The sequence below is a fragment of the Uranotaenia lowii genome, chromosome 2 (genome assembly GCF_029784155.1).
Source record: "Uranotaenia lowii strain MFRU-FL chromosome 2, ASM2978415v1, whole genome shotgun sequence".
Taxonomy (NCBI): Eukaryota; Metazoa; Arthropoda; class Insecta; order Diptera; family Culicidae; genus Uranotaenia; species Uranotaenia lowii.
The window spans coordinates 26,986,758-27,013,796 of NC_073692.1; the positions used below are offsets into that span (position 1 = coordinate 26,986,758).

At 33.4% G+C, this 27,039-nt stretch overlaps 2 protein-coding genes across 3 annotated transcripts in view; both read right to left on the reverse strand.

Moving 5' to 3' along the window:
* LOC129745705 (gamma-butyrobetaine dioxygenase-like) overlaps positions 1-9,738 on the reverse strand; it is a 34,039-nt gene extending 24,301 nt beyond the window's left edge. Inside the window, exons 1-3 of one of the 2 annotated variants that reach the window (XM_055739008.1) lie at positions 8,414-9,738; positions 1,185-1,481; positions 704-1,117 (exon numbers count right to left, since the gene is read on the reverse strand). In XM_055739008.1, coding sequence (XP_055594983.1) covers positions 799-1,117; positions 1,185-1,481; positions 8,414-9,147 — 1,350 coding nt within the window. In that variant the 5' untranslated portion in view covers positions 9,148-9,738 and the 3' untranslated portion in view covers positions 704-798. Of the gene's footprint in view, positions 1-703; positions 1,118-1,184; positions 1,482-8,413 lie in introns of those variants that run through there. The other variant, XM_055739007.1, reaches the window with a different exon arrangement.
* Positions 9,739-12,616: 2,878 nt separating this feature from the next.
* LOC129741168 (gamma-butyrobetaine dioxygenase-like) lies at positions 12,617-21,187 on the reverse strand. The gene is made up of 4 exons (XM_055732876.1): positions 20,424-21,187; positions 20,044-20,352; positions 19,660-19,979; positions 12,617-12,810 (listed from the first exon to the last, which is right to left on the reverse strand). Exons 1-4 carry the CDS (start codon positions 21,185-21,187, stop codon positions 12,617-12,619), a joined length of 1,587 nt encoding a protein of 528 aa, XP_055588851.1.
* Positions 21,188-27,039: the final 5,852 nt, after the last annotated feature.

Below are 27,039 nucleotides of genomic sequence, written 5' to 3' on the forward strand. Positions count from 1 at the left end.
AAATTTTTCGAATGAAGATGGATTATATATAAAGTAATATATAATGAAACATTTTACAGAGGCCTTTCCACGAGTCCTTGGCGCAGAGCTCACGGGTAGTCTCTTCAAATAAACTAGACTAATCCAATGCTTAATCTGTGAAGTTCCCCTAAGTTTCGGTAAAATATTTAAATGAAGTTAATTTAAATGGAAAAAAAATTGAAAAACTTGCTTTTGTTAGCACCTACCGATGAAGTCGTACTCTAATGTGGGTTAAGCTACCATAAACCGCTACTTTGATGTCAAAAGAATGTGATTTAATGCATTTTTTTATCTCTTCTGTCATCCTTGTTTTTTCCTACATACCAACAGTATGCGAGTAAATGCAAAATAGAAACTCTCGAAAGCGTTTTTCGGTAAATCTTGTTGTCTTATCTGTTTCAAATATTTGAATTTTGAATCTGAAATACTTTGGAAATCCGAAACTGAGTTTTTGATTTTTGACTTTTAATTTTGATGCTGAATGTTTATCAATCTGATTTTCGTAATTCAGAACTTTATTATTCTCAAATTTATCAATATGTTGATGGTATCAACACTCCATTTGACTTAAAAAGTTGAAAATTCAACTTTACAATCTCTGAAGATTTTAATACAAATCATATAAACTAAATTCTAAAACATTATTTTTTGTTAAGGAAAACTGTCATCATGGTGATATCAAATGCGTGACGAAAGTCGAATGTTGAAATGTTATTGTAGAAGGAAGCTCTAAAGTTATTCTTTTCTGTCATCTTGATCTATTAAAGGACTCATAATCTACTTCTGCTGACTTTTAAGAACCCGCAGCTTGGAGTAGAGAATGTCCCAATCCAAATAGGCACCCACAATGTGTCGCTCATTGATTTCTCCCTTTGTAGGTTTGGTCTTAGTACGTCCGTGTACCATTCTAAGATTGTCGAAAGTTAGAATGTCACCAGGATTAGTTTTTACTCGAACGGCCTCTCGATGAACCAACTGCACAAAGCTGGACATCGCTCGGTACCAGGGCTCTACTTTTTCCACCGGTATATTAAAGTGGCTGTCCCGAAACGCAACACTCAGATTGACACGCTCCAATTTTCCATCCGGACCGTCACTAAAATGCAATTGATTTAAATTTAAAAATATGTATACGCTTCGAAAAATCTTTCTGCCTTCTTTACCAAATCACCGGTGCTCGTAGAATACTTTGAAACTCTCCTCCAATTCCGCTATCCACGTGGCTCCAGTTGACCGGCGTTTCGGCCAGAATGGCAAATTCCTCCGATAGGTCGTGCCTCATGATTTCTGCCACGTAAAAGGCGTCGCTGATCAGGTTCTGACCTTCGGTTGTGGATTTCGTCTCACCGATGCTGTGCAACAGATTGCAACCCGGCTTGTACTCGTAATACGGTTTGTCGTTGTACATAAAAACGGTTGACGACGAGGTTCCCTCACTTCCTTTCAGGGAGAATTCCTCACTATAATTTAAATCACATAAATATCAAAATAAAATTAGATATCGGAATCAAAGAAGCTATAAATTTGATGGCCCACACAAAGAAAATGCATACATTTCAACCTCGCCTGAAATACATAATCCATATATTATTGAAACCAATAAAAAGTCTGACTGATAATAACAGATTTACCAATGAAGATTACTTCAGCTTTCCAAAATACAAAGCTGGTATGAATTTCAAAATAGGAATTCAAGACAAAAGTACGATTCAAATTTTGAAAAAATGTTAATAAACAACAAAGAATATTGAAGGTTTTCCAATATGAAGATTCAGATAAGGTCAGCCAGGATATTCTGTACAGAACAGGTGAAATAAAGAAATACATCGTCTCATTTTCATTACCTACAAAAGTCTTGCACAATAAAAGGTGGCTACGATGAAATTGCCAAACACAAAATTGATTCGCAAAATCCGAATGTTCATCCGATTGCAATCAAATTTTCAGGGATTGGAAAACAACTATTAAACTTCATTTTACCATTTTACTTGTATTTTATTACCAGTCCATACGTAAATACTGCACCTTGGCTTAAACCCCGGCCATAAGATTCTGCACAACCTGTGAATCAACCCTTTTTTTGCACGTAAACTCATATTTTCTTTAGTACCTCGACTGTCTTCACTACCTCACCTAGGTCGTTTAAGAAGGTGCTGCTTCATAATCGCCCAATACTTCTCGATGGGACGGAGATCCGGAATGTTGGGATGGTTGAACATTTTCGGCACAAAATTGACCTTTTTGTCCGCATACCACTTCAGCACGTCCTTGGAGTAGTGGCATGAGGCCAAATCCGGCCAGAAGATTTTTGGGACGTTTTGGGCCTTCAGGAGAGGAAGCAGCCGCATCTGGAGGCACTCTTTCATGTACACCTGTTCGTTCATCGTGTCCTGGGTCACGAAAGGTGCACTCCGCTTCCCGCATGTGCAGATGGATTACCAAACCAGGAATTTATTCGCAAATTTGGACATCTGAGTGTGGACATGCTCCGGAAAGCTGAACTTATCCTTGGCCGTGAAAAATAGGTTTCCGGAGATCTGTTTGAAGTCGGCCTTCACATATGTTTCGTCTTCCATGATGCAGCATTCAACTTTCTTCCGCATGTTGAGGTACAACTTCCTGCCACGAGTTTTGACGGACTTGTTTTGCTTCTCGTTGCGATTAGGGGCCTTTTGTACCTTGAACGTTCGAAGCCCAGCCTTAGTTTTGGCCTTCTGGACAACACTTCGGTTTAGATGCAGCCCCAAGCAACCAAAAGTCCCATTAAGCAGGTACTAAAACGCTTACACAGCCCCATCATTGATATGAAGTACGTTCTATGCAGCTCAAAATTTAAGTTCTTATTGATACTTTCAAGTTCCAAAACAAGTCTTAATGATCTTGTATTCAGCTTCCAAAAAATCGCAAAATGAGCAAATAATCTCTCTCTATCTCAACTGAACCCTTGGCTTCGGTTCATATCACCTTCTCTTGATTATTTACTGTGTTCAGTACCGGTAATATACCGGTTGATCACAAAACTTGCAGAATGTAAACAATGCACTAAGAACTAAATCCACCCCAATTTTCATTAAATTCTGCCCAACGGTTAAAAAGTTAGATCAATTTCATAGTGTGACAATTTCATCGTGAACACCCTTTAAATGTTTATGATTACGTTAACATTCCAAGTATTTAATGGTTACTGCACTAAAATAGCAGCTAATTTTACCAAAACAGGCTCACAGTGTTAAGAGAGAACAGAGAAGCTTCACATGGTAAACATTTCAGAATTCCTTCCGTATTTAGAAAATAAAATCTGTACAAAAAACTGTACCATCTACAGTACTGAGTTTCTTTATTGAATTTCCATCCCAATTTCTATCTTAGACTTGAAATTCGTATTGAAATATTTTCAACTGATTTAACAAAAAATTTATCATCTGCTAAAGTAATGTTGAGTTTTGGATTTATTACCGCGATTGTTTGTTCTTCGAAATTATTGACGTTTTTCGAGGAGTTTTAATAATAATAAAACAGATTTACCAGTTGTCCATACGTTTCGAGCCACTTTGGCATTCGCTCCTCCTCAGTGGAAAAATTGACTGGCCATCGTCTAAAGTAAGTCCAAAATTAATACAGTTTAAAAGTATGGACAACTGGTAAATCTGTATTATTATTATTAATACTCACTAAAAACGTCGATAATTTCGAAGAATCTACTAAAGTAAAAAGCCTGAATTTAGCATATCATTTTCCAAATGATCATCCTCAGATTATCATTAAAACGATCTCATAGTTGAGTTGCTGATATTATTGAGTAATTCTCCTAACATGAATCCTATGATTTTAATCCTATCTTTTTCCAGATTCAATTCATTGATATTTCCAAGTCTTGTGCTTTTTCTTCAGTTACTGAAGTTCAGTTTCACTGTTTTACTGAGTTTCGAAAACTCAGGATCTTCGTTTAAGGTACTAAACTCATTTGAATTCCTTATCTGATTTTTTCAATTTAAACATTTTATCTCTATTTTGATTTTTTTTTCAATCGATCATTTTTGCACCTATCCCCTTTTGGTTTGAGGGGATCCAATAAAACTTTTGTCACATTTAGAATAACAATATGATAAACATTTTTTTTCATCTGATGAGAATCATATTCATAAACATTTCATGAAAACGTTTTTTTGTGTTTCAAAGATTTAAAATTTGAATAAACATTTGATGCAATTTCTGCTGTGGCTCTGATTGTAACTTTAAATCTCATTTTTGTAATTTAATTCATATTTTGTTTCTCAATAGTGGATTTGAAATTATTTTTTAGATTAGAGACACTGAATTGTGGTTCTATGTTTCAAATCTTCATGATACTTCCCAATTGTCATTAGGTAAATATTTCTCGATGAAGCACAAACCAGACGCTCGATGATGAAATGAAAACCATTTAAAATATGTATCCGGTCATTTTTCTAAATCAGAGAATTTTAATTGGGGATAAGGATATTAAAAAGAATTGAAAATCAAATTTTGCATTTAGCAACTCAAATCAGAGCTTTCATTCTTGAGAAATTACTAAACTCTTCCGCAATGTTTGCATTGCATTAACAATTTTTTTATTTGAAGATAACAGAAACTATAAAAATGTTTTGTATTCTCGAAAAATTGAATCATAGAAAAACCCCCGAAAAAAAAGGCCCGAACCCAAGCATGGAAAAAATCGCATCGGAGTACATTCAATTTGCAATCAGTGGTGAATTCGTTCAGTTCAAACCAAGGTGTGTATATTTTCAGGAGGTGTTACCGAATATCGAATTCCTGATTCAGCCATTTTGGCTATGTAGGCTATGCAACTATGCGGAACTCATGAAGTTTGTTTACCAACAAACCACCGAAAAGCTGAACAAAAAATAAACAAACTCATTGAAAGCTCCGCTCACTTCTCGCCTACTTACTGTGAAAGTCGGAGAACCTAGTGTATCAAAAGACCTTGGTTCAAACTGCCTATCGAAGCAATCGGGGAAGGAGAAAATTCACACACCAGAATGAACACTAACGATTGCAATGCCGAATAAATGAACTATTATACCGTATTTTTTTTTTTCACCTGGAGGCAATCCAGAGGCAACCTAGGTTCGCTCTAACTGCTGTCATCGTGCTCATTTATTGCTCTAGAGGCAACCTAGGTTCGCTCGAAAAACGGACGGAGTCGCCCTGAGAAGAAAGTCAGTTTTGCGAGAAGTTCACAAATACTCTCAACGTTGTTGTCAACACATTAAACAGCTATTTTTGGCTGAAAGCAAAACAGTTGAAATAATGAACGGGAAAATTATTATTGCCTCGATTTTGAACCTCTCAGCAAAGCAAAATCGTACTATCTGCTGTCCAGTGCAATCCGGATACGAAAAAAGGCAATCCGGATGTGAAGAACCGAGTGAAGAAATCCTGAAGGGAGAAAAAAATGACAGCTGCATGTAAACATTGCGCTCGTTCTCACGCACACCTACGTATGGAATAACTCGAAACCCGAAAGTCATTTTTTTATTCGGACAGTTCCAGAGATATTTAAATCCGTTATCAAAAAAAAATACGCCATTAGAAGTTTCGGGAGAACGAACCGATGGCCGAAACAATCGCCGCAGTTAACTGAATCGTTTTTTATTTTCACCACGACGCTCGTTGGATGAATTGATTCGCAAGTGAATGTCAAAACACAATCGCGAATGTTTCTGTAACCGGTAAACTATTGCGCCATCAGGTGCTTGTTTTTCGGCTAATTTTGTGCGTGTTATAGCCCCCGCGCTCGTCAACGGTTTGTTTTCTCATGATGGTATTTTAATTTATGTTCGAATAAGAACATTCAGCAAGTAGATAGTAAAAAAGTGGACTTTTGCTATTGCGTAGATAACTAAACTGACAAAGGGGGGTTTGAAAATAGGAGGCAAAGCCGTCGAGATTGTTTCAGTCGAATAAACGTCGTCTTAGCTGCTGATTTTCCGGTGCCGAATTCGCTTTTCTGTCTCAATGGAATACGAACGCGAAACATACGTATTAGGCTTTGCATTTTTATAGTTGTTCCTATCAGCAATAAAAATTACAAAAATGTTTCGAGCCAATGCCCCACAATTTTTTATTTCCCTCTGAAAACTAATTCGAAGAAAATAAAACGCCTTCAAGTAGGCAAGCACGGAAACACCTAGATGTAGGCAGATATTTGAGTGCTATGTCGGCTTACAATATTTATGTGTGGGATTTTATAACTTTCATGTGACGCATATTAAAGTAATAATTTTGTTTTCTGTATTCTTGCAATCTCAAAATAATTAAATGCTTATTTGGCAATATTGGTGAAAAAAATTTTCCAGTAGATAAAAGCTAAATCCCTACGCTTCGTGAACAAGAGTGGACATTTTCAAACCCCCCTTTGTCAGTTTAGTTATCTACGCAATAGCAAAAGTCCACTTTTTTACTATCTACATGCTGAATGTTCATATTCGAACATAAATTAAAATACCATCATGAGAAAACAAACCGTCAGCGAGCGCAGGAGCTATAACACGCATAAAATTAACCGAAAAACAAGCACCTGATGGCGCAATACTTTACCGGTTACAGAAATATTCGCGAATGCAATCGTACAATCGTTTGGCGATGTTTTGACATTCACTTGCGAATTAATTCATCCAACGAACGTCGTGGTGAAATAAAAAACTATCCAGTTAACTGCGGCTAATGTTTCGGCTATCGGTTCGTTCACAGCCCGTTGAAATAACATATACATATTTTTTTTTTTTTTAAAGAAAAAAGGAGATGCATTCATAACTTGCTTGAGAAGCATGATTTTTTTTTTCTAAAGTTCTAAAATATAGAACGTGAAAACATACATTGGGGATAACAGTTTAAAATTTTTAAAGTCTCTCTAATCAAACAATCAATCAACAGTTTAAAATGCTTTAGATAAAAGTGACATATGAGGCTCTAAGAGCAAAAGGGGTATATAAGTGCCTTAAAGCTATTTTCGAAAAACGCACATCAAAGTTTTCTTTTTTCCCGTTTTACATATATTTTTCATAAAGTTGTAGTTTTCGGTCGATCGGAATAGTATGAAGAAATTTTTTTATAGATGTGGCAATATTACCAAATATAGTTTAAAGTTTAAACTTTAAACTATGAAAAATATTTTGCATTATAAGCTCAAAATTGACCATTTAATTTTTATAAGACATTTATTAAAAATATGTTTTTTTTTATATAATAAACTGCATACTTATCAAAAAAAGTTATCTAAAAAGTTGTTGTTGAAAAGAATGTGTTTTTTTTTTCACTTTTATGTAATAAATTTTACTGCATTGAAACTGCAATTTATCAATAACCTTAATATTTTATTTTTCAAATCCAAGTACGGAGCTTGATCCGGAGAGTTTTAAAATCTGCTTACAAATAACGAATACTTTTTTTTTATTTTTCAATATGAAAATTCAGAACTATCTGCAACATTCGATATCCGAGCACTGCTTGATTTGTTAGAGGCACAATGAATGATTTGATTAAAATTACAATCCTCATTATTTTTCCTAAAGTATGAGTCGTTCTAATAATGAATCGACAAAAAATGCTCTTTATTTAGATTATTCAATCATTTTCAAATTTGAGCTTTGATTATTTTAAAATCATAGATTGATCTGATCTCAATGACTTAACCAAGCTCTAGCAGAGGATTTCTAATTGAAACTTTTTATTATTGAATTTAGTTTTATATTTACTCCTATTTTATCTTTTAACTGATTTCTAATTTGAACTCTAATTTTAGAATCATGTTTCATATTCTAATGTTGATTCCAAGGAAGGAAAAAAAATTTATTGTTCCTTTAATTTTACCCAGAAATTATTTAATAGTAGGTAATTTGTTATTGTATCATTCCTTTAAAACTAAATTAAGATTTTGCTCTTCAATGCTCAATTTTGTTTATCAAAGGTGATTTGAAGTTATGGTATGCGATTTAAGGTAAGAATCTTTATCAGAACCAATTTTAAATATGTTTTCTTAATTGATTTGTGTTGATTTGTTCAAGGTTATGTTCAGTTATATCTGAAATTCTTACAGACTATCTGGTAACATCTTTAATTAATTTTTAACATTTTTAATTATTATTTATTTATTTATACATTAGAATAAGTGACAGAAAATATTGGAAATATCTGGATGGTATGATACGAGAATTCATCTGCTAAGAGAAATCTTTTCAAAGAAGGATTTAATTAAACTTTGATGTTGCTTTTTATCACTTTGTAACAAAAAGTACTTAGTTGGACAAAGTTCTTGCGAAAACAGGCCGAAAACTCTCCTGTTAAGTTGTTTAAAAATCGTCGGAAAACTGTCTTACTTGTCTAATTTTATGGCTCAAGGTGCACTTACCCGTAATGCGTTTTCCGAATGAATCCCACTCGATCGGCCAGCTTGCGGCACTCGTTTTCGGTCAAAGGAGCATTCCGAATCAGTGCCAACCCATAGCGACTCAACGCTTCAATCCACTCCTTCAGCGCTTCATCGCTGTTGATGACATCGGCAAACTGAAACTCCCTTAGAATATCCCGGAAGTCCTGTTTACCCCACAATCTGGCCTGTGGCCGATACCACTCCTTCAGGTAATCCTGCCGATTTTCCTCACTGAAATTCCTCTCCACCAACCAATCTATGCCGAACTGCGATTTATGTCCATCGCTCCAGACCAGCTTAATCTTGTTGCCATGATCGGATTCCGCGCAGCTTTTCAACTGCAGATGCTCGACATCGAAATGCTCCCAGTCCAGAATTCGACTATTCGATCCGGCATGGTAACAACTCTCACATTGGCAGTTATCTCGCAGCCAAACCAGTGGATATTCGTATCGACTGCCATCGGAAATCTCAACCACCACCATCTTGTGATTGTGTTCACTGCACTGCGATTGATAAGCCGCCCGAATACGTGGAACGGTGTGGACCTCGGAGGATCTGTGGGGCCGCTTCAGGGACCCGGAATCGGTATGTACATGACGATTGGCTGCTTGAAGCTGAACTCCTGCCGTGTTGCGAGGAAAAGAGTTAGCCAACGGAACAACCCGCCGTTGGCCTCTCACTAGCTGGGAAAATAATTGCCGGGATAACATTGTGATTCAATCCGCACAACTCAACACCAATTTCGAGAATGTCTCCAGCAGGTAAGCTCCTCGCTTTGAATCAGAACACAGAACCACCACACACGAAACCCAATTCAAACCGGCAGAGTCTGAAATTCAAATCTGCCCCAATCGTCGTAGTACCTAACTGCAGACGCAGCGCTTCTCACATCAACGAATCTCTTATTTCGGGAACAACCGTCTTCTTCAATTTCTTGCTTTTAGTTATCCCAACGAACTCCCTCAATCAACAGAACAACAACCTCCGAAGAAAAAAAAAAGTTGCGTGGCGTGCTGGAACGAACCGGCTTTCTGGTTATTATTGTTGTTGTCGTTATCAACAATCTTTTTTTTTGCGTATTCCTCCTGCTTTGAACCTCACTCACATCCACATCTGAACTGTCCGAAATTTGGTCACTAACTAAACGATGGGGATACGTTCAATTGATGGTTCCAAATGGAGAGAATGTTGCTTTTTGGAAGGACGCGCCATGCTTTCGGTGAATACGTAATAAGGAAAGACAGATAACTGTAATTTCATTTAATTTTTTTTACACCTTTCGGTAGGCACCTAGATAAGGGTTCAATTACACACCTTTGTTTTGATTTATTTATATGACACTAGCTGATCCCATACGATCTCCGTTTCGCTTTCAATTTGGAATAGGGTAACGGACCAATTTTGGACCGCTTTGGGAAGTGGCTATGCTATTTTCTGAATTAAAAAAGTACATGTTACAATTTTTGACTGCTTTATCCATCCATTACGAAGATCTAGGCTTTTTCTATCGAAACATACCCAGGCAACCATTAAGCACTGTTGTAAGCCATTTAACAGACGCATAACAGCATTTCAGTGCCTATTGGCTGTAGGGTATTTCGGGGGAATATGCACCTGCTAAGGGAAATGACCGAGTATGCGGAATACGTAAGCTGAACACCCGAATAAATTACAACATGTGCTTCGTATTTCTATCTTCTACTCATATTCTGGCAAAAATATTACTTTTTATTGTAAAAACTATGAAAATATTCGATTTTTTACAAACGCTTTTAAAAGCAACCTTCGAAATCATTGGATGTTAAACGCCCCAGTGTAGGCAAATTAGGCTCCAAAACATTGGATCAAAACGACTCGAAAACAACACAATATTCACAGTGAAAATAAATTAATTCTGTTATTTGATAAGGAAAAAAGTGCAAAAAATATTATTTTGCAAGTTTATCTACACATAAAAACACTTGGTTTGTTAACATTTCCCAATGAAAAAATGAAAAATTTTGAAATACTTGACTTTATTTTGAACTGTGTCACTGTCAACCAAATTTTTCTGCTGCTTTTGGCGACAAATTTAGTGAACCGATTCGATTTTCTGTGCACGTTTTTTACTCAAATCCGATCGAAAGATATAATTATTATGCATCCTAATGATAATTTAGGACTAAGCAAAGAAGAAGATCGATATATCATTTCGATAATCGGTCTGTATTCATGAAAAACTGCACTCCAAAATTTAGAATAAAACACGTGGTTTTGTTTACATCTTACCGAACAGCACCTTGAGAGGAGGGCGATTTGTCCATAAATTAGTGGGGGCATTTTGATCGGATATTTGAAATTTAATATGTCTTCAGTTTACCATAAAACAACAATTTACCACAGTTTTTCATCAATTGATAATTCAAATACATAATTTGAACTATCAATAAAATCAATGGTGAGGATAGTTTAATCAATTATCTTGGAGTAAAAGCCTATTTCATTCGATCACTTTTTACAACTTAAGTGATGGATAGCCATCTCAAAATTTAATTTAATTGTTATTCGTGTTTTAATGAATATCTGGTAACCATTTTTATAAAAATTACAAGGTATTGGTTTTAAGAACACTTTTGTGTGAACAGAATCCACTAAAAACTTCTCAAATCTCCAAAATTTATCAAAATATAGTCGCTGGCGTTTTACCCCGCAAGGGCGTTATGGACAGAAGTACCCTATATTATGTTTATAAATGCCAGAAGGCTCTGTGCCATTCAAATGACATTAGCCCTGTATAAGCTAAGTGGGTTGATATCAAAGCTTATTAGGATATATTGACAGTTCTACACGAACACCACTTTAACAGAAGGCCTCAGCCCTAACCTCAAACCATGGGAGAACAGAATCGATTTTTGAGAAGGGCGCACGATAAACGCGATTTTCCAGTACTAAAATCAACAAATTAGCCCTATGGAAAAGTGATACACAGATGTTCGTGTTTTGATTTTTTTGGGTGTTCACGGCTGCCAAGTGCATTGATATTTGAAAAACGATGATTATGCAATTAAAAGCATTGTTATTGAAAAACCTTTTCATGAGTACTGAGAATTTGCAACTTTCCCGTAGATTTATATTCGAATGTGAAATTAAACGCATCATTTATCTGAACGAAAGAACAACTTTCTGTTTCGCACACTTAAGCGAAGAAGCGAATTGTGTGGATTTGTTTGAAAAAGTCAGAGCATGCAGGAGATTATTTTCAAATTCAACAAAGACGGGGCTTTCACTTGTTTGTAACAGTGAATGATTTTGCATTCGTTTAGAAGTTAGACACAACTCTTTTTTAATCTACCGAGCAGTACATGAAAATATATTTCAGATGTTTTTAATTCACCTTGAACATTCATTAGCAAAAGAAAGCTTATCTTCATCAATTTATGGACGCCCCGTAATGAAATCAAACTTTTAGCTGTTGGTAGTTAAAAAATTCAATCAGTTCAGAAATATTATAATTAGTTTTAAACAAGCATATACTGATTTTAGTAAAGGCAGAAACACAATACAGCGTCGGTCGTCGCGTCACGTCAGCGGTCAACGCTGTCGATAAGTACTAAAACGCGGACGCGACGCACCCGAAGATTTTTGCATCACAATTCAGCGTCAAGAGACATCTTAGAGGTCTCTTGACGCTGAATTGTGATGCAAAAATCGTCGGGTGCGTCGCGTCCGCGTTTTAGTACTTATCGACAGCGTTGACCGCTGACGTGACGCGACGACCGACGCTGTATTGTGTTTCTGCCTTAACGCACCTAGCATCACTGGTGAGGCCGCCAGCAAATCAAAATTTGAGGTTATGGCTGAGGCCAATTTTTCGTCAATACTATCGTCCGTATATACCCTTATAACCGGCTTGGGCGTGACGTTCCCAATGAAAATAAAATAAAAATAATCAACGTTGTCAGTGCAGTCAGTGAAATCCAATGTAGTCAGTTCAGGCAATTTGTTTTGTTTATTTGGAAACCTTCCGGCAAAAACGGGGAAAAGCCACAAAAAATCTCCTGCGTGCTGTCCTCCTGGATGGCCCTCCTCACTGCTCTTACTTCTGATGGTGGCGCCGCTGGACATCGGCCTCATCGCTGCTGCTACCGTCGTTGGTGATCCTTGGCTGCTGCTACTGATGGTAGTGACTCCCCGTTGCTGTTATTTCACAGTTCCTGCGTGCTGTCCTCCCGGACGGCCCCCCTCGCTGGTCGGTGACCTCATCGCCGCTGCTATTGCCTGTTGGCAGTCCCTCAGTTTGGAATGATGGCATGGACAAATGAGGAGCATGATCACGCAATTCTGGGAGGTGAAGGCCGAGCTGTTAAATCTGCGGTTAGAAAATGCTAAAGGATCTGCGCCCAAAGAAAAGCATCATTGTGTCGGATGTAGAAGAAAAAGTGAAGTTTTGAAGCGACTTTTGGCTTCTCGGTATAAATTGTTTGCGTCTAGTGATTGTTCTGAACAAAAAAAAAATTGAAAATAAATAATATAGTGATGTTTTTTTTTGAATAAATAAAAAATTTAACACGTGATACGGAATATTCTTTCTTCTCTTCATCAATCATTCCTTGACAAAAATTATAAAAAATCTCAGTTGAGGCAATTGAAAATGGGGCATTTCAATTTAAGTACGCCAAATTTCTGAGGTTTGACGCGTAGATCAATAAGATCCATCAGCAAAGGCGTTGATAAATAATAAGCAATGCTATGTCAAGAGTTCGATTCCGGTTTCTGGCGTAAAGTTCCATTCGTCACAAAAAAAAACAGCTAAAGAATGAAGGAGTAGGTGAGATAGAAACAAACAACGTCGGGGCAAAAACGACGACAAAACATAAACAATGATTTTCTTTTTTCCAGTGGGTTGTACCCACTGGAAATTTTTTGACAGCTTTTCGTAAGCCGTATAAAAGCCGAATTGCAGGCCAAAAGTGGCATTTAATCAGCCCTTGAGTTGAATTCAAAGCTAGCAGGCTCTGTAGGGCATTTTTTATATGGCACTGAAATGTCAAATTAGTGCCATTTTATACGGCCTAATGGTTACTTGGGTATAGTCGTTTGTTGAAATATAACAAGATTAAAGCTTAAAAACTAGTTTTTTGATCATTACTGTGGTCGGTATTTTGGACCACCCTCTGGACTTATTTTGGACCACCCTTAAACTAAATGATTTTTTTTCTAAATTTTACTCTATTTACGACAGCGATTGATGCGCAATTATGCGAATAATTCTGTTAATCTTTTCCTTTGTTATTTTTGTAGTCAAGTTTGGTTTGTTCACGTTAATTCGTTCTTGAACTAACTTTCTTCAACTCTCCCCAGCCTCTGTTTAGGTACACTTGTTTGCTGAATATTTCTTACTACAACCTTTTTTTTTAAACTCTTATGCTTTAAAACAATAATTTTCGAAAAGATTAAAGTAAAAACAGAAAAACTCCTCTGTTATATAGTGTGTTTCAAATGCTTTGAAAAAGCACACTACAATCTCGACGAAATTTGCTCTGCAGTGTTAAATACTGGCCAGTTGGCTTATCTTTAGGATCAATTTTTAGAACGCAATCTCATTCAGACGACCCAATAATAAGTAAAGAAAGTGTGACATCATCAACTCCGTGACATCAATTGATCTATTTTGACTCCCAAAACCTTAATGTATTTGGTTTGGCTTCAGTTCTGTAGAATAAATAGATTTAAAATAAAAAGTGCGAGAATTATTCGATCTTCTTAACCGTCTGAAAGCCATATTTTTTCGCTGAAAAATTCCCAAAATTTCAGTTTTATTTTTGAAAAAACTTTTGTTCTACCAAAAAAAATATCGTTGGATTTGATTTATTAACATAGCATTCAAAAATTGCATAACCACTGGTGCTGAAAAACTAGATTTTTAGTACTTTTTCGCATGTAATTTTTACACATCTTAACATTTTTTTCCTAAGTTTTGAAACCAGAGGTGCAAAGAGATCCCTACATGTAGCATGCAGCGCACGACTTTTAGCCGACTCTAACAGCCCGCCGTCAGCCACGAAAGAATCGTCTAGCAAAGTTGCAAACTGATTCTTTCTGCCTTATGTGCAGAACGTCGAACGTGTCTGCAAGTAAAAGTCAGCCGCGCGGTAAAATCCTTTGACTGCACGTTCCGAAAATTACAAACGATTCTCCGAAGTTAGGAACAGTTGCAAACTTGCAAGCCCGAAGATAAAATCCCTTGAGCCGAACAGAAAGAATCATTTCCGAAGATAGCTACAGTCTGCAAGTTGCTTGCATGCAGCGGGATGGTGCGATGTACGTTTTCAAACTTGCAAGTTACAGAACGGTGGACCCGTTCTTGTGTGGTTGGATTCGTTCCACTAACCTAAGACCGACCGAACCGAATCCATGGAGGAAGAAAGTGATAGGCCGAGGTGCCGTTGACTATCCATTCAGTTGCCGTTCAGCCATCGAAGCGTGCGTGCGTAGCGTATGTACATGGCTATCCGCATAACGCGCGGCATGCCGTACAACAAGAGCAAGGACATGATGGAGTTGTTGTTGTTGGTGCCTTCGTGTTCGTTTCGTTTTCTTCTAAGACGGATTCGAAAGGAAGTGGTGCCCAACTGTTATTTAAGTTTTCAATTATCATACCAGGGTGATTGATATAAATCATCAAAGCTAATACAAGCAAATTAGTTTTGATTATAACTTTGTCATCTTACAAGTTATTTATGAACACAAAGTTGTTAAATAAAACTGATCCAAACTATGTTGAAAAATCATCTATGATGTTTTAAAACAGTGATGCGTTAAAATTCTTTGAAGTTTCGTCCCGAAAACTTCTTTGAAGTTACATCCCGAAAATTCAATCGATTTTCCGAAGGCAGGATCACTTGATTAGTAGGATCACAGATTAAATTGTGTAAATTTCAAATTTAGAATTCAGTTTCATTCGCTTAGACATGTATAAGAATCACGTCATCTTTACCAAGTAATCTTGGGAGTCATGTCTTCTTCTGTGGTCTGCAACACTCATTTGGTTTTTTGTTTGGTGTGCTTGTTCGTCGTCATTCCAACCTTGAACTCAAAAACTCCACACTCTGTTTGATTCAAATCTTCTATCAATGTTTTATAACTGGTTTTGAATGATTTTGGCGTACTGAACTCGAATATTTGGTGAGATTTTGTCTATCGCATCCAGTTTTACTGATAAGGCTTTTAGTTCTATGATAAATCAATCATTGACTATATATTATGTTTTACTTCTTTGCTGAAGACTGTAAAGCGTTTTAAGTTATACTTTGAAAAATATCTATGATTCATTTTGGTACAAATTTTTCATCAGAATTTCGTTTCAACAGAAGGAAAAAACCAACAAAATTTTTTTGACTTCAAAGCCAAAATTACTTGCAATCTTCGTAGAAACTTTAATTTTAAAAATCTTACTCTACAGTTGTATATATTTCAGATATTACGAAACTGCTTATAAAAAGCTGGACGTTTCACGGTTAAACATATCACGCTTTCGACCATAAAATTTGGGCACCACTTCCTTTCGAATCCGTCTTAGAAGGAAACGAAACGAGCACGAAGGCACCAACAACAACTCCATCATGTCCTTACTTTTGTAGTACGGCGCGCCGAGCGTTATGCTGATAGCCATGTACATACGCTACGCGCGCACGCTTCGATGGCTGAACGGCAACTGAATTGATGGTCGGTGGCGGTGGTTCTTCGGCCTATCACTTTCTTCCTCCGTGGATTCGGTTCGGTCGGTCTTAGCTTAGGTTAGTGGAACGAATCCATCCGCACAAGAACGAGTCCACCGTTCTGTAACTTGCAACTTGCAAGTTTGCAAACGTACATCGCCGCGCTGCAAGTCTGCAAGCAAGCAACTTACAGACTGTAGCTATCTTCGGAAATGATTCTTTCTGTTCGGCTCAAGGGATTTTATCTTCGGGCTTGCAAGTTTGCAACTGTTCCTAACTTCGGAGAATCGTTTGTAATTTTCGGAACGTGCAGTCATCGCGCGGTTGACTTTTACTTGCAGACACGTTCGACGTTCTGCACGTAAGGGGAAAAGAATCAGTTTGCAACTTTGCAAGATGATTCTTTCGTGGCTGACGTCGGGCTGTAAGAATCGGCACTGCATGTAGCGTAAAGGGATCTCTTTGCACCTCTGTTTGAAACATATTAATACCATCTTGTTAAAATTGTTCTACTATTAATTGAGATATTTCAACTGTTACAAAAATTAAACTCGTTACATATTTGACAATTTTTCTCGTTTTTTCCCAACCCCTCGTTTAGACAGGGATTATATTTCGTCTCTTCTACCTAACCAAGTATTTTTTTTCTTGAAAATCAACCCTGAATGGTTGTAGCTTTTAGACCATACTGTCAATAATTTTTCATGAAGCATAAAAATTAATGACTTAATAAAAAATTGTTGCATGTCCACTATTTTCATGTTTTAAGCTTCCTTAAGCTGTAGCTTTTGAAAACTTCTTATCAAACAGTTGTCATTAATGTCGATTGTTAGATTAACGTGGTTTAAAGCATAGTGCACAAAAAAAGTCAAGACAATGATTGGCTTGGCTTTTTGTCGATTGAAGTGAACCCCGTCTAAAGGCGGATTTGGGCTTTAGCGAATTGATTAAATAAAATTTAGCCAAAATTCCTGATTTTATTTATATTAAGCGTTTTTCAAACGCTTAATATAAATAAAATCAGGAATTTTGTGTGCAAAGTGTGCAAAATTCTTTCCATATCGTCGTACAACGTCTAATTACATTCATGAACATTAAACAGCAAGTATAATACCCAGGTTATGTTATGTGGTCCAAAATAGGTCCCTAAGGAATAAAGTTGGACCTATTTTCGACATGGGTCAAATCGCTATTAAAACGAGTTTTTTTGTTTCTTCGGGCTTCCCAACTAGTTTTTAAATGTTTTTTCATAGCTCTGAACATGTTTGTAGTTGTTGAATTCATCACAGCTATGGAGAAAACTTCTTGAAAGTTGGCACCAATAAAAGCACGACTTCCTGAAATGGGCTTGATTCCGCCCAACTGTGAAAATTCAAAAAATTATTTTCATTTTTTTCTCACTTATCATCTTTTTTTAATAAAATATGATAAGAATCAATCATCGACTCGATCGTTGCATAGCAACGCAATTATTGCCAAAAAGTTAAACCCCTTTTTTCACGTCCTGCAAAAACAACATCTCCAATGATCAACACGGATTCATTCCCAAACGCTCTAAGACAAATAACTTGCTAACGTTCACTTCTTTTGTGCATGAAAGTTTTGCTGCCAAATCTCGAACTGATGCAATCTATACCGATCTGTCCGCTGCATTCGACAAGGTGAACCATGATATTGCCATCGAAAAATTCGAACGCTTAGGATTCGGTGGTACTATACTCGGCTGGTTCCGCAGATACTTAACTGGTCGAAAATTGATTGTTCGAACGGGTGACACCTTTTCCAGGCAGTTCCCTGCAACTTCCGGTGTGCCCCAAGGTAGCCATCTAGGACCGATAATTTTCCTAATTCATTTCAACGACTCCTCGACGTCCCCAAACTTTGCTATGCTGATGACCTAAAACTATATTACACCATAAACGACAACCACGACATAAATTTTCTGCAATGTCAATTCAACCTCTTCGCTGATTGGTGCGACATTAACTGCCTGCCATTAAATTGTAGCAAATGTGCAGTCATCAGCTTTTCTCGTAAGCGACAGCCTTTAATTGCGGAGTACTTCCTAGGAGACGAACCCATCTCACGTATGAACCACGTTAACGATCTTGTCGTAATCTTAGATTAGCGCCTGGAATTCAAGACACACACCAACTACGTGATTGACAAAGCATCCAGAAGTCTCGGTTTCATTTTTAGAGTGGCGAAGGACTTCAAGGACGTGTAATGCCTGAAAAGCTTATACTGCAGCATTGTTCGTTCCATCCTTGAATACGCATCAGCTCTCTGGTGCTCCTACTACCAGCAAGGTGTCGATCGGCTTGAGGCCATTCAGCGGCGATTCTTGCGATATGCCCTTAGACACCTGAACTGGCAAGACCCTTTCGCTTGCCTAGCTACGAAAATAGATGCCGCCTCATAGATATCGACACCCTTCAAGCCCGCAGACAAGCAACAGGTGCCTCGACTGTCCCACGCTACTGGAGACTATTCCACTTAGTGTACGACTCCATGGATTTAGAAATCGGGGTTGTACATTCCCATTCGAATGAACAATTACAGAGCTACAACGTCCTCATCGGTGCAATGGGATCGTTCAGCCGTTTTTCGAGCATATAAAGCAGCATATAAAAATTGTTACTTAATCCTTTCTAAGCTAGATATTTATATCTAATTCAGATAATTTTTTGTTATGAGAATTGATGTTACGGATTTTCCGAAAACAGAATTATATCTTCTTTTGATACAAATTTGAATAGGTATAGTTTTAGAGTTATTTTTATGGTCATTCTATGATAAAATTTAGATATTTAAAAAAAACGGACATGAGAACTATGAGAAAGCCTGTATAGAACAAATGGCTAAAAACCCTATCAAATGTTCAAGTTTGAATAAAAAAAATGAACATAGGAACAGTGGGAAGAGCAAGCGAATTGTATGAAGGTAAAATTCCATTCGATTGTGAAGCAAGAAAATATTGAGAAATGTTTATATTTTATGCCCCTAAATGTATGCAGCAACATTGTCCATCTTTTGAGTATATTTGTTTTTGAAAGAAAACGTAAAAAAATTCAATTGAGTCTAAACAAAAAACTTCTGATATTGATGTTTAAAGCCTTCTATGCTAGTTGGTATCAACACAATAATTTTTAAGATGTTGAGGTTGAGATACGTTAAAACCATTGCATTGTGATCAAAGTTACCCCGAAACATGAAATCTGGATTTGTTACTAACATTTAGTTATAACCACTAATGTCGTTTGAATATTCTGCTATCAATGATCATGCTTTATACTCCTTACCTCAGAAAGTATTTCAAAACTTTTTAGTGTTATAAAAAAGCTACCCCAACTTACCAAACTTTTGCAAAAATGAATTTAAAAAGTGATCAAAGTTCTCCCAGTTTACGGTATTCTCTTTTAAGGACCAGTTTCACAGTAATAGATATAGCTATGATTTTCAGAGTCTTGAAATATATCATATAATTATCCTTTTAAACAAACTCCGTGTAAACAAATTATTTACGCTGCAACTTCATTTGAAATCCCTTCAGAACCCTCCACCGGGAGTAGATCTCGTCCCAATCCATGAACGCTCCAACCACATGCCGAGTGTTGGCATCGGTATCGGTGTAACCTTTGCGTCCGTGAAGCATTCGAACATTACTGAATGCAAGAATGTCCCCGGAAGCCGTTTTGAACTGGACCGACTCTTGGTAGATCATCTGGATGAATTTAGCCAACGCTCGGTACCAGGGTTCCACTCGCTTCATGGGTATGTTGAAGAAGCTATCTCTTTGCGGGATACTCTGAAGAATTCGTTCAATTGATCCATCACGACCAAGGCTGTGGAGGCATATTCAAATATTAATAATTGATTGAGTTCTTGTTACCCTAAAAAAATTGTTACCAAATCACCGGTGCGCGGTAGATGCTATGAAATTGTCGTCCCTCATCGGTTCCAACATCGCACCAGTTGACCAAAGTTTCCGAGAGAAGCCGGAAGTCATCTGGATGCTCCTGGCGCAACCGTTCGGCCACATACATAGCATCGACTATCAGGTTCTGACCTCCAGCCGATTCCGTTTGAACTATGTAGTGAAGTAGATTACAACCAGGTAGATACTCGTAGTAGGGTAAATCCGTGTGCATCTGCAGGGGTGCCGCCAGATAGGCAACATTACTGGTTTCCTCTTTAGCTTTGATGATGTACTCGTCACTGTTGTTAGTTTTGAAAGGAAAATCTCAACGTCCATATGTAGGTACGGAAAATGTTACGAAATTCCTTACCCGTAATGAGTTCTCCGGATGAACCCAATTCGATTGGCCAACTTTCTAGCTACCTCATCGTCAAGTGGAGCATTCTTGATCATTACGATGCCAAACCGTATCAACGACTCGATCCATTCGCGTAAGGCTCCATCATCGGAAATCACATCACTGTATTCGAAATTCTTCAGAACTACCGGGAAATCCCGTTGTCCCCAAAACCTCGCCTTAGGTCGATACCATTCATTTAGATAATCACTGCAATTATCTTCGCTAAAGTTACGAGCCACTAACCAGTCCAAGGGGAACTCCGAAATGTGATCATCAATCCACAATAATTTCAAGGTGTCACCGGCTGAGTTTTTTGAACAGTTTTTCAAACGAATGCTATCCACGTCTATGTTCTCCCAGTTCAGAATTCTACTGTAAGATCCCGGATGAAAGCACTCTCGACACTGACAGTTATCACGTAACCAAATTAAGGGAAATTCGAACCTTCGACCATCAATCAATTCAACGGCCACCGATCGGCTGGAAGTCTGTTCAAAAACTGCTCCAATTCGTGGGCCGTCTTCCGAGGCGTTAAAGTTAAATTTTTCACTCGCCCTGGCACTCGTTCTGGAACCGCCCAGATCATGCGTATGAATCGTCCGACGCGCCTGTTGAACAGATCCTATTGGTGTAGCCACCAGACAACGTCCAATCATCGGAGGAGGATTCCCTTTGATAAGGATTCTGCCGAATTGGCGAATCGTTGATAAATCGCTCAACTTTCGTAACGCCATCCTGCTTTCAAAGTTCGGTGCGTGCTGCAATCTTTTGCTTCACGTTGTTGGTTGGAAAAGCGCGCGATTTCTTACCAGAGGGTGGGCTGATCAACGTTCGATGCCGATATTTGCAGGAAGATCGGTCGGATGATCGATCAAGCGCTGTCGTTATTTTCAAATTTAGTTCCGGGTTCAGTTGAACTACTTGTAGAAGATGGTAGATTCAAATTTGAAGATGATTGGATGTTTATTGTTGGGAGTTTTGCAAGTAACTGATGGTTTTAACCAAATGGACTCGAATCACTTTATTTAAATGATAATTCCGTGTTGCCAAATGATTAACCAAATCTAGTCAGAAGAAAATAACAGAAATGACAAAAATGACAAAAAATGACAAAAATGACAAAAATGACAAAAAAGACAAAAATGACAAAAATGACAAAAATGACAAAAATGACAAAAATGACAAAAATGACAAAAATGACAAAAATGACAAAAATGACAAAAATGACAAAAATGACAAAAATGACAAAAATGACAAAAATGACAAAAATGACAAAAATGACAAAAATGACAAAAATGACAAAAATGACAAAAATGACAAAAATGACAAAAATGACAAAAATGACAAACATGACAAACATGACAAAAATGACAAAAATGACAAAAATGACAAAAATGACAAAAATGACAAAAATGACAAAAATGACAAAAATGACAAAAATGACAAAAATGACAAAAATGACAAAAATGACAAAAATGACAAAAATGACAAAAATGACAAAAATGACAAAAATGACAAAAATGACAAAAATGACAAAAATGACAAAAATGACAAAAATGACAAAAATGACAAAAATGACAAAAATGACAAAAATGACAAAAATGACAAAAATGACAAAAATGACAAAAATGACAAAAATGACAAAAATGACAAAAATGACAAAAATGACAAAAATGACAAAAATGACAAAATGACAAAAATGACAAAAATGACAAAAATGACAAAAATGACAAAAATGACAAAAATGACAAAAATGACAAAAATGACAAAAATGACAAAAATGACAAAAATGACAAAAATGACAAAAATGACAAAAATGACAAAAATGACAAAAATGACAAAAATGACAAAAATGACAAAAATGACAAAAATGACAAAAATGACAAAAATGACAAAAATGACAAAAATGACAAAAATGACAAAAATGACAAAAATGACAAAAATGACAAAAATGACAAAAATGACAAAAATGACAAAGATGACAAAAATGACAAAAATGACAAAAATGACAAAAATGACAAAAATGACAAAAATGACAAAAATGACAAAAATGACAAAAATGACAAAAATGACAAAAATGACAAAAATGACAAAAATGACAAAAATGACAAAAATGACAAAAATGACAAAAATGACAAAAATGACAAAAATGACAAAAATGACAAAAATGACAAAAATGACAAAAATGACAAAAATGACAAAAATGACAAAAATGACAAAAATGACAAAAATGAAAAAAATTACAAAAATTACAAAAATTACAAAAATTACAAAAATTACAAAAATTACAAAAATTACAAAAATTACAAAAATGACAAAAATGGCAAAAATGACAAAAATTACAAAAATTACAAAAATTACAAAAATTACAAAAATTACAAAAATTACAAAAATTACAAAAATTACAAAAATTACAAAAATTACAAAAATTACAAAAATTACAAAAGTTACAAAAATGACAAAAATTACAAAAATTACAAAAATTACAAAAATTACAAAAATTACAAAAATTACAAAAATTACAAAAATTACAAAAATTACAAAAATTACAAAAATTACAAAAATTACAAAAATTACAAAAATTACAAAAATTACAAAAATTACAAAAATTACAAAAATTACAAAAATTACAAAAATTACAAAAATTACAAAAATTACAAAAATTACAGAAATTACAAAAATTACAAAAATTACAAAAATTACAAAAATTACAAAATTTACAAAAATTACAAAAATTACAAAAATTACAAAAATTACAAAAATTACAAAAATTACAAAAATTACAAAAATTACAAAAATTACAAAAATTACAAAAATTACAAAAATTACAAAAATTACAAAAATTACAAAAATTACAAAAATTACAAAAATTACAAAAATTACAAAAATTACAAAAATTACAAAAATTACAAAAATTACAAAAATTACAAAAATTACAAAAATTACAAAAATTACAAAAATTACAAAAATTACAAAAATGACAAAAATGACAAAAATGACAAAAATGACAAAAATGACAAAAATGACAAAAATGACAAAAATGACAAAAATGACAAAAATGACAAAAATGACAAAAATGACAAAAATGACAAAAATGACAAAAATGACAAAAATGACAAAAATGACAAAAATGACAAAAATGACAAAAATGACAAAAATGACAAAAATGACAAAAATGACAAAAATGACAAAAATGACAAAAATGACAAAAATGACAAAAATGACAAAAATGACAAAAATGACAAAAATGACAAAAATGACAAAAATGACAAAAATGACAAAAATGACAAAAATGACAAAAATGACAAAAATGACAAAAATGACAAAAATGACAAAAATGACAAAAATGACAAAAATGACAAAAATGACAAAAATGACAAAAATGACAAAAATGACAAAAATGACAAAAATGACAAAAATGACAAAAATGACAAAAATGACAAAAATGACAAAAATGACAAAAATGACAAAAATGACAAAAATGACAAAAATGACAAAAATGACAAAAATGACAAAAATGACAAAAATGACAAAAATGACAAAAATGACAAAAATGACAAAAATGACAAAAATGACAAAAATGACAAAAATGACAAAAATGACAAAAATGACAAAAATGACAAAAATGACAAAAATGACAAAAATGACAAAAATGACAAAAATGACAAAAATGACAAAAATGACAAAAATGACAAAAATGACAAAAATGACAAAAATGACAAAAATGACAAAAATGACAAAAATGACAAAAATGACAAAAATGACAAAAATGACAAAAATGACAAAAATGACAAAAATGACAAAAATGACAAAAATGACAAAAATGACAAAAATGACAAAAATGACAAAAATGACAAAAATGACAAAAATGACAAAAATGACAAAAATGACAAAAATGACAAAAATGACAAAAATGACAAAAATGACAAAAATGACAAAAATGACAAAAATGACAAAAATGACAAAAATGACAAAAATGACAAAAATGACAAAAATGACAAAAATGACAAAAATGACAAAAATGACAAAAATGACAAAAATGACAAAAATGACAAAAATGACAAAAATGACAAAAATGACAAAAATGACAAAAATGACAAAAATGACAAAAATGACAAAAATGACAAAAATGACAAAAATGACAAAAATGACAAAAATGACAAAAATGACAAAAATGACAAAAATGACAAAAATGACAAAAATGACAAAAATGACAAAAATGACAAAAATTACAAAAATTACAAAAATGACAAAAATTACAAAAATTACAAAAATTACAAAAATTACAAAAATGACAAAAATGGCAAAAATTACAAAAATTACAAAAATTACAAAAATTACAAAAATTACAAAAATTACAAAAATTACAAAAATTACAAAAATTACAAAAATTACAAAAATTACAAAAATTACAAAAATTACAAAAATTACAAAAATTACAAAAATTACAAAAATTACAAAAATTACAAAAATTACAAAAATTACAAAAATTACAAAAATTACAAAAATTACAAAAATTACAAAAATTACAAAAATTACAAAAATTACAAAAATTACAAAAATTACAAAAATTACAAAAATTACAAAAATTACAAAAATGACAAAAGTTACAAAAATGACAAAAATGACAAAAATTACAAAAATTACAAAAATGACAAAAATGACAAAAATTACAAAAATTACAAAAATTACAAAAATTACAAAAATTACAAAAATTACAAAAATTACAAAAATTACAAAAATTACAAAAATTACAAAAATTACAAAAATTACAAAAATTACAAAAATTACAAAAATTACAAAAATTACAAAAATTACAAAAATTACAAAAATTACAAAAATTACAAAAATTACAAAAATTACAAAAATTACAAAAATTACAAAAATTACAAAAATTACAAAAATTACAAAAATTACAAAAATGACAAAAGTTACAAAAATGACAAAAATGACAAAAATTACAAAAATTACAAAAATGACAAAAATTACAAAAATTACAAAAATTACAAAAATTACAAAAATTACAAAAATTACAAAAATTACAAAAATTACAAAAATTACAAAAATTACAAAAATTACAAAAATTACAAAAATTACAAAAATTACAAAAATTACAAAAATTACAAAAATGACAAAAATTACAAAAATTACAAAAATTACAAAAATTACAAAAATTACAAAAATTACAAAAATTACAAAAATTACAAAAATTACAAAAATTACAAAAATTACAAAAATTACAAAAATTACAAAAATTACAAAAATTACAAAAATTACAAAAATTACAAAAATTACAAAAATTACAAAAATTACAAAAATTACAAAAATTACAAAAATTACAAAAATTACAAAAATTACAAAAATTACAAAAATTACAAAAATTACAAAAATTACAAATATTACAAAATCTACAAAAATTACAAAAATTACAAAAATTACAAAAATTACAAAAATTACAAAAATTACAAAAATTACAAAAATTACAAAAATTACAAAAATTACAAAAATTACAAAAATTACAAAAATTACAAAAATTACAAAAATTACAAAAATTACAAAAATTACAAAAATTACAAAAATTACAAAAATTACAAAAATTACAAAAATTACAAAAATTACAAAAATTACAAAAATTACAAAAATTACAAAAATTACAAAAATTACAAAAATTACAAAAATTACAAAAATTACAAAAATTACAAAAATTACAAAAATTACAAAAATTACAAAAATTACAAAAATTACAAAAATTACAAAAATTACAAAAATTACAAAAATTACAAAAATTACAAAAATTACAAAAATTGCAAAAATTACAAAAATTACAAAAATTACAAAAATTACAAAAATTACAAAAATTACAAAAATTACAAAAATTACAAAAATTACAAAAATTACAAAAATTACAAAAATTACAAAAATGACAAAAATTACAAAAATTACAAAAATTACAAAAATTTCAAAAATAACAAAAATTCCAATTTAACAAAAATGACAAAAATGACAAAAATTACAAAAATTACAAAAATTACAAAAATTACCAAAATGACAAAAATGACAAAAATTACAAAAATTACAAAAATTACAAAAATTACAAAAATGACAAAAATTACAAAAATTACAAAAATTACAAAAATTACAAAAATTACAAAAATTACAAAAATTACAAAAATTACAAAAATTACAAAAATTACAAAAATTACAAAAATTACAAAAATTACAAAAATTACAAAAATTACAAAAATTACAAAAATTACAAAAATTACAAAAATTACAAAAATTACAAAAATTACAAAAATGACAAAAATGACAAAAATGACAAAAATGACAAAAATGACAAAAATGACAAAAATGACAATAATGACAAAAATGACAAAAATGGCAAAAATGACAAAAATTACAAAAAATACAAAAATGACAAAAATGACATTATGAATTTCAATGATTTTTCGTATGGCACCAGTTCATTAAATAATCTTATTGCATGCGTAAGTGTATTTTGCTGAGCGTATTATTAGATGCTGAAAATTAGGGATATTAAATTACTAACACTGTTTAGTTGTTGAATCTAAGATTGTAATAAGTG

Excerpts from the sequence above, each read along its gene's own strand:
- LOC129741168 (XM_055732876.1), bottom strand. The coding sequence starts at position 21,187 with ATGGCGTTACGAAAGTTGAGCGATTTATCAACGATTCGCCAATTCGGC. Across the intron at positions 20,353-20,423 it reads ATCCGGAGAACTCATTACGG|TGACGAGTACATCATCAAAG; the intron begins GTAAGGAATTTC and ends AACTAACAACAG. Across the intron at positions 12,811-19,659 it reads ATTTCAAATGAAGTTGCAGC|ATCCTTTAGCATTTTCTAAC; the intron begins GTAAATAATTTG and ends CTTTGGGCGCAG.